Below are 8,555 nucleotides of genomic sequence, written 5' to 3' on the forward strand. Positions count from 1 at the left end.
GTCCAATAACGCGAAGCACAGCCCCAAGTATACCAAGCCAGACAGGTAGCCTAATGGACCTGGTGATTAAAACCAAAACAATCAGGCTCCAACCAAAATACGAAAAATATTTTTCTGACGAGATCGCAAGTTAAAAACCGTGACGTAAACAGAGCGGCGAAATTTGACCTGTTTTGGTTCAAACGTGCTGTTTTGACAGCGAATTACGTCACTATAGGATGCGAGTGAAAATTAGGTTAGCCCCATCGAGAATAAAGCCACGTAACTTTGCATGGTGTCTAATTACACAACAGACCAGCCGCACGTAGAGAGTTGGCCAACGTATTTTGACTTCAACAAAATCCTTTGCAAAAAAAGACATAGAAGAGACCCGGGACAAATACCCACAGTGCTGTATAAGCTGAAACGTCGTTAAATTTCGAAAATATTTTGCACTGGTATAGTGGTATTGCAGCAATAACTTTGAGCGGTGCACTAAAAAATATAACCTTTGCATTTTATGTCCAGATTTGTAGCCAAAGGCGTTGTTACAAGTTAATGTATACAGTTATGCAGCACTTATAGTTTGCGTAAAAACGGCAGTGTAACATATTTTTTAGAACCTGTAAACACTTGAAGGCAACACACCTAACAACGTGTTTGTCCTGATTGCTGAAGCGTGACCAAGTACGAAGAACAAAAAACGATATATTATAATTCCCAATGACGTCATGGACTCATTCGAACGCCAAATGGTAACTTCTTCAGCGAATTGACAACAACAATGAAAGAAGAATCGCGATAAAGTGCTAACCGGGCGATTAAAGGGTTTAGATTCGCTTTAGAGCAACTGCCCGGGCAAAGAAATAGTTTTTGTAAAAGCTCATGGAAAATGGAAATCCGCAAACGAAAAGAGGCTGAATTTAGTGCGTCTTGTTCAGCTTATAATAAACAAAACGTGACAAGTGGTGATTGAAGAGTCTAGCAGTATCGTGGTTCGCAAATAGGCCGCTTGAGAACAATAAGGCAGACGTGAGTAAGTCTTTTTGCCATCAACTTAGGGTTTGCACGTCCTATTGCGACAATGAAAAAGAACGTGCATTGTCTTAGATGAAATTCGGAAGCCCAAATAGTAAATATTTAATACTTATCACAAATGAAATCGTTTCAGGTTACGCAATAAACAAATAAAATAAACTGCAAATTTAAAGCAGTTTGTTGACAATATTTGATTGATCGATTCGAATAAAAAGAAGGCTTTCTTTGATTTCTTTAAATCCCTTTTAAGAAATGAATAGGAGCTATTGACAACGCAAGTAGGGGAAAGGTTTTGACTCACAAACAACACTTTTTCGCCAATTTTTCGGAGCAAAAACTCTTTGAAACCTTGCGCATTGTTTTGAGAAGGTACGAAAACAAGCAACGTGTAGCCAGCAAGCCTGAGCTGGGTGATAAGAGCACAGAGCTATAGACAAATATGAATTCAGTATTTTTGCACCAGTAATAAGTAACCTACTCTCATAACCTAGTAACCTATATGTAATTGTTGTAGAAAAGTTTGTTGTGATTGCAGAGCTTTAATTTCGCAAAAAAGAAATATTTTGTATACAGCATTGCTAAGCACAATTGTAATGTGATAAAATTGTATTTGATAAAACCTTTTGTATGAAAAACTTTGTTTAGTGCAGACCGGTTTGCATTTCAAATCTACGTTATTACAAATATATCGTTTTAGGTTCAAGTGCATAGACGAAAATTCTATTTTCTTATCAAGTAAAATAACTTGCTGAATTTCAATCACCACAAAGTACGACAGCTGTTAGGTTAGAGATGGCGACTACAGCCGCCACAGAAAGTTGGACGGCGACCACCGGAAGTTTTTTACCGACGCCCAATCTGGAAGCTGCCGATATAGCAGTGATTGCAGTATACTTTGCTTTCATCCTTGCCGTCGGAATTTGGGTTAGTCAAAATTGACATCAAAAACTAACAATTTTCTTATCAGCCTATTTGAATTACGGTGCCTTCTCAAAGAAATGTGATCGTGTGCAACAAAAGTGTTATATACCGGTATTTGAAAGTTTAGCCTATTTTCAAAAATTAAAATTTTAAGGATTTTTGTTCCGCAGGCTATGTGTCGAACAGATCGTAGCAATGTGAATGGTTTCTTTTTGGCGGGAAGAAGCATCACGTGGTTTCCGGTCGGAGCATCGTTGTTCAGCAGCAACATCGGAAGCGGTCATTTTGTGGGGCTCGCTGGAACTGGGGCCGCGGCAGGAATCGCTGTGGGAGCATTTGAATGGAACGTAAGTTACGTTTCGTATTGGTCGGGCCGTTTACACTTATGCAGTAAAAGTCGTCGCAATTTAGTACCAACAACGCTAAATTAAATAAGAGTAATACTTGCAAACGTTTATAGAACAATTATTTCATATGTGTCAAAGTCAAAAACACCAAATTATACTTTTACATCAAGTGCTTTCATGTTTTGCAAAATCGCTTTAGCTTGTCTAGAACATCTCGCCCACCGCAACTATTTATAGTCCATGCTCGAAATGGTGCTTATAATGGGCGGCTATAAACAGCGTGAATTTTTCAAAGCGCGAAACTAAATTTTCCAGGCAATGCTGACACTTTACTTCTTGGGGTGGATTTTCGCACCAATCTATATCGCTGCGGGTGTGGTCACCATGCCAGAGTACTTAAAGAAGAGGTTTGGAGGACAAAGAATTCAAGTTTATCTGTCGGTGCTTTCACTTCTGCTGTATATCTTCACAAAAGTCTCGGTAATTTTCACCAAATATGCAACGAAACAGACATAAGCCAGCGTTCATTTCAGCAAAAACTGAGAGTGTTTGCTGCATATGTTGTTAACCTCAGTTGCAAAAGAAAGCATCACTCGACAGATATGACGTCACATCACAATGAAACAATCATGTCTGTGTTAAAATGGTTTCAAGTTCCTTTTGTTGATATGTTTTACCTTTGCCAGGCCGATCTCTTCGCTGGAGCGATTTTCATACAAGAAGCACTCGGCTGGAATTTGTACGTTGCGATGATAATTCTCCTTGCTATTACCGCTCTTTACACAGTTACTGGAGGTCTGGCAGCAGTAATCTACACCGACACTGCGCAGACGTTTATTATGATAGCTGGTGCCTTTGTTATGATGATTTTGTGTAAGTATTTGGGTGAAAATATTTTACGACGGCCGCACACCTCAAATCTGTTTTACTAAACAAACGTTACTTGAGCACGGGGGAAAGCGGTTTGTTTTTAACAATAACCGACTTCGTACTTTAATGCGTGATGATATTTCACAGCGTTTGAACGCATCGGTGGCTACGACGCTCTTGAAGTAGAATACATGAAAGCTGTACCATCCATTAGACCAAATAACACAGGATGTGGAATTCCTCGTCAAGACTCCTTCAACGTTTTAAGAGATCCCGTTACAGGAGACTTACCGTGGCCTGGGTTGACCTTCGGTCTGACTATCCTAGCAACTTGGTATTGGTGTACGGACCAGGTGATACGAAATGTTTGACAAGTCGTAATTATTGTTGCAAACAATGTCAGTCCGAAATGCCATACGCAACAGTTCTACAAATGTGGGTCCAATATTACAACTACAATGTTGTAAAAATTACAACAGTCGGACAAGGCGTTGAAACCAAAAAACTATTCAAAAACTATGCAAAACGTTTGAACCGTTAGTCATGCCTAACGTTAGTGCGGACCATTGCCTTAGGCTGGGCCATCAGGGTAGGTAAACGTAAATCTTAGTCGAAGGCGGCCTTTCAATTATTTTGGGACTTTGGACTCTTAAATAAAACATGACAAAGGATATCTTTTGTTCATGTTTTTTTTCCGTAAATCAACAAATGGCGAAACAACTGCGCAAAGCTCCCGAAAAGGCCGAACTTTTCCCATTCCTGACCCAAGACAACTGTTTGTCATACATGTACACGCCAAAATTGCACAAAAAATTTTTCGAGAATGCTTAAAGAGAAGTTTGAAAAACATGTTTAGTTAGATTTATCTCCAAAACAAAGAAAAAATATTATGTTACAAACTCTGTATAAAATGGTGCTAAATAGTTGAATATGTGTTCTGTTGAACAGGTAATTGTACAGCGTACGCTAGCCGCCAAAACTTTATCCCACGCCAAGGGTGGTTGTGTGGCAGCCGGGCTTCTAAAGATCATGCCAATGTACATGATGGTCATGGTGGGAATGATAAGCAGGGTTATTTTCACAGGTGGATATCAACAACCCAAATCTGAAAACTAACAAATAAGTAGATACAAGTAACGTCCTATCCCATTCCCTGGAAAAATGCTACTTTTTTTTGCTCGTATAGATGCGGTTGCGTGTACTGATCCGGCAGAATGCATGAAGTACTGTAACACACCTGTAGGGTGCTCAAATGTGGCTTACCCCAAACTGGTTCTAGAAATCATGCCAACAGGCTTACGGGGTAAGAGTAACTTGATTTATACGTAAAGTAATCACGGGCCTATTCAATTTGTGTTATATTTTACAGGACTTTTGTTAGCTGTGATGATGGCGGCTCTGATGTCATCACTGACGTCAGTCTTCAACAGCGCGTCAACGCTCTTTACTTGCGATTTGTGGAAGAAGATAAGGAAGAATGCAACCGAGTGGGAGCTCATGATTGTTGGAAGGCGAGTACACCTACTTGTAAATTATTACCTGGTTTGTTTTGTTTACTTGCTTAACTTATGACATTATTAATTACAGTAGAACACCAGTATGTCGAAAAACTGCGGGAATGTTGTCAAATGTACTAGTTAGCAGGGTGGTCGTAGTAGTAAACAGAATGCAAAATATTGCAATAGAATAAAAGATACTCCGGACCGCGTTCAAGTATTTGTGATATTATAAGGTGCTTGTTAAATGGGGTTCTGCTATCGACGCCATAGGGCTACATTGACTGATAAGTAGGCCTACTCACTTCATGAAAATCACGATAAAACAAATCCCAACTTAAGTTATGGTTAAAAGACATTCCAATTTTCTTTACTTTCTTTTTCAACACCTGCGCTCGTAAAACTTTGACAGACTATTCATCCTCTTCATGGTTGCCGTGAGCATTGCTTGGGTTCCTATAGTCCAAGCCTCTGCAAACGGTCAACTCTTTGATTACATTCAAGCCATCACCAGCTACCTCGGGCCGCCCATCGCTGTTATATTTGTGATGGCAGTTTTCTGGCCAAGACTCAATGAACCGGTAAGTGAGTGGCTCCGTAAGTCTAACTGGAGTGTAATACGTTACTCAAAACTTCATAAATCGATAAGTTGACACCCAGGCTAATTAATCCTTAATTCATGGTTTACATTACGTATTGCTGGATATCATTACATGTGTTGCGAATCCAGTAAACAGTCTTAATACTTCAAAGTGCTTCACATTTAAACTGTTTAAAGCGGGTCTCGAAACTCTGTTAATGATGCTTCCATATACGTAAATGTAGGGAGCGTTTTGGTCCCTCATGTGTGGACTGGCAGTCGGCTTAACCAGAATGATTATGGATTTTGCTTATGGAGCACCACTCTGTGGAGAAGATGAATATAGACCAGAGATCCTATACAAGGTAAGACCAGTTATCAATAATTCCACCTAAGCTCTTTTTGTGGTTGCTCTAAACCAGGAGTATCCAACGTTTTTCCATGAAGAGCCGAATACGGGTGTTATCATTCTCGGAGGGCCAGATAAAACTTATTAGTACAGAAATAATAAATACATTTATAAACGAAAAGCATTTTGTTTTAAGCTAGATTTTAATTTTAAGCAATATAAATTACAAAATAGACCAAATTCTTGGAAATGTGCGATAGAGTTAAGTTTAATGTGAAAGCTGACATTGCTTTTAGCTGCACAACTTGTCTATGTCAGCACCAACAGATGACGTTGCAATGCCGTTTATGCCTATCACCGTCTTTTAACGAAAACCAATGCTTATTACCGCCATTTAGGAGCGCACCAAAAGATATGACCTACCGTGTAAAATTTTTTCCAAACTGGCGGCAGTGGTTATTATCCTTGCGGGCCGCATGGAATTTGTCGCCGGGCCGCGGGTTGGACATCCCTGCTCTAAACAATAAACATCATCACTAGCAGACGGGATGTCTTAGTCTGTTTATACGGCACTTGCATGAATAGGCCTATAGAAAGTTATACAATTGCGAGCTTTGAACAAGTTCAGTTTTGTTCATCATCGTAGGCTTTACCGTAAATAGGCAAGTCAATACAATTTAAAACTGTAACAAAGGTAACTTTTGCAACCTCTTCTTGATAAGAAAATTTTATTTCTCCTTCCAGGTGCACTACTTATACTTTGCCATGATTTTAGCAGCAATCACAGCGTTGGTGGCCGTTGTTGTCTCGCTGGTCACGCCTAGAATAGAACCGGAACACGTAAGTTTGCTTGCTTATCAAATCGCAATTGACGCAAAAGATTGATCGCTTTATTAAAAGCAAAAAAATTAATATTTAAAACCGTATAGCAAACAAATGGAAATCGCTTAAACCGTATTTAAAATGAGATTCGCAGGCCACGTAGGCTACAGGAAATTCTGGAAACCATACAAAAATTCGTCGTTGACAATGTCTTTTAGGTTTTCGTTTACACCCCATACTTGTTCCAACTTAAAATTGGACTAAATGCACCAAATAACGTGTTTTACAGCTCCTCAGGCTCACGTGGTACAGTCGGTATAGCAAAGAGCCACGACTTGATCTGGACACGCTGACACCGGATGTGCAGAAAAAAGATGACGAAGTGGTTCGTATCTGAAAACTAAAACAATGCTTGTAGGTTGTAGGTTGTTTTGTTGGCGAGGTATTGGAGTATTTATCCTCGGACTGAGTGGATTTGTTTTGTGCGACGTGGACAGTGCCACGATTCGTTACCACTTGATCCCCCGGATACATGTCGCACCAATACTTGTCGGATACTTGTCCTTTTACAATTTGCGGCGGATGCACTTTTTTGTAGTTTTGCCGGAAAATTGTCACTTTATTCACTATTAACACTGAACTAGGGCAGGCTTTGTACATTTTTTGTCCAATGGTATTGAGTCTATAGTGCATTGTCGAGCATTTCCGTTATATCCCACGTTTCAATTATAGGTTGAAACGGGATTCACCAACAAGGCGGTCTTAAATGACAACGATGTCGCAATTCATGTTGATGCGAAAGATGATGCAGCTCCTACCAACAGTACCTCCGAAGCCTCAGGTGTGAAAACATACAACTTACGACACTAATCCAATCAAGCATTCAAGAAATATGATAAAAAAAGTATATGCCTTAGTTAAGGACATTTATTGTTGTTTCTGTATGATAAAACAAAATGTTTTTGGCAGTGAAAAGTACGAGCATATGGAGAAAAGCGTTTAACCTTTTCTGCGGCTTGGATAGCAGTCAGAAAGAGCAACAGGCGCCGCCATCTACCTTAACTGACATAAGCGAAAAGCCACTGGCAAGCTGGATTGTGAATTTCACTGGAATTCTTATGCTTTGCACAATGGCATTTCTTTTCGGTTATTACGCTTAAGAATTGATGTCGGTTTTATTTGACATCAATTCGGAATTTTTTTTAAATTTAACTTTGAAAGTCATTTAATAGTTTACCTTTCAACCTTACCTCTGATGAATGTTTGCTCTTTGACGCGAATCAACAACAATTATATCAATGGAATGGTTGGCAGCAAACATTATAACAACCATTTTCTTTGTGCTGTGGGAGAACGTGTGCATTGTGCAAACAAATTACTTTTTAGCATGACTCACATACGTCGTATTGATGTAATACTAAGCTAACGAACTAACATAAAGCATTTTTTAAATGGCTGTATACCAGCGTGAGCTAGTACGCGAACGAACTGATCGTAAGTGCATACAAATGGCAGTTTGCTTGATTGCATAAACAAGCACAGGATCTTTAGCTGAAAAAAAAAACTATCAAAAGTTTTAAAGCATTAACGACAAAAAAGAGTAAGATTATAAGCAATAGCTTTTGGAAACGTTTGCAACAGCTCAGTTTGTATCGTCCATAGTGAGAGCGATTTCTATTTTTTTCTAGAACGGGTAAACAATCTTGCAATCAGTAAGTTTGCCGTATCGCATAATAATGCAAGTTCAAAAAATTTCATGCAATCACTGCCTCAGCGACAGATTTCGCTCTAATCACGGAAATCTGTTATCACTTATCTGTGTTATCTGTAGTCACTAGCAATCAATTTCTCAAAGGGAAACTCCTGGTAATTATTATCCAATATACAAGGTTCTTTTAAGATAAAGACTGTTGTTTCGTAAACCACTTGTCACAACTTCTCTTTCTGTGCAAGCAGTGAGCAAAAACAGCAGCTTAATCGGCAACGAACTTACTTACTTCCAAACAGACAAGCATAGACGCAAGTGTATGGATAGACAATGATGGTTTCCAAGCGAAAGCAGAAACAATTTGACACTTAGATATATTTCCGCATTGAAAAGACAATTACGGCCACCAGGGTATTTTTTTCTCCCTGAGTCCACTGAATTTGTA

General features: G+C 39.2%; 1 protein-coding gene across 1 annotated transcript; it reads left to right on the top strand.

Annotated features, from left to right (window-relative positions):
• The first annotated feature begins 1,696 nt into the window (after positions 1-1,696).
• On the top strand, positions 1,697-7,862 carry LOC143471360 (sodium/glucose cotransporter 4-like). Its single transcript, XM_076969822.1, has 14 exons — positions 1,697-1,941; positions 2,109-2,285; positions 2,601-2,765; positions 2,972-3,158; positions 3,303-3,508; positions 4,104-4,239; positions 4,342-4,458; positions 4,525-4,666; positions 5,064-5,232; positions 5,477-5,596; positions 6,325-6,420; positions 6,692-6,787; positions 7,135-7,243; positions 7,372-7,862. Exons 1-14 carry the CDS (start codon positions 1,810-1,812, stop codon positions 7,560-7,562), a joined length of 2,043 nt encoding a protein of 680 aa, XP_076825937.1. The 5' UTR covers positions 1,697-1,809; the 3' UTR covers positions 7,563-7,862.
• The last annotated feature ends 693 nt before the right edge of the window (positions 7,863-8,555 follow it).

The sequence above is a fragment of the Clavelina lepadiformis genome, chromosome 9 (assembly GCF_947623445.1).
Source record: "Clavelina lepadiformis chromosome 9, kaClaLepa1.1, whole genome shotgun sequence".
In the NCBI taxonomy this organism is placed as follows: Eukaryota; Metazoa; Chordata; class Ascidiacea; order Aplousobranchia; family Clavelinidae; genus Clavelina; species Clavelina lepadiformis.

Excerpts from the sequence above, each read along its gene's own strand:
- LOC143471360 (XM_076969822.1), top strand. The coding sequence starts at position 1,810 with ATGGCGACTACAGCCGCCACAGAAAGTTGGACGGCGACCACCGGAAGT. Across the intron at positions 6,421-6,691 it reads CTAGAATAGAACCGGAACAC|CTCCTCAGGCTCACGTGGTA; the intron begins GTAAGTTTGCTT and ends CGTGTTTTACAG. Across the intron at positions 6,788-7,134 it reads AGAAAAAAGATGACGAAGTG|GTTGAAACGGGATTCACCAA; the intron begins GTTCGTATCTGA and ends TTTCAATTATAG.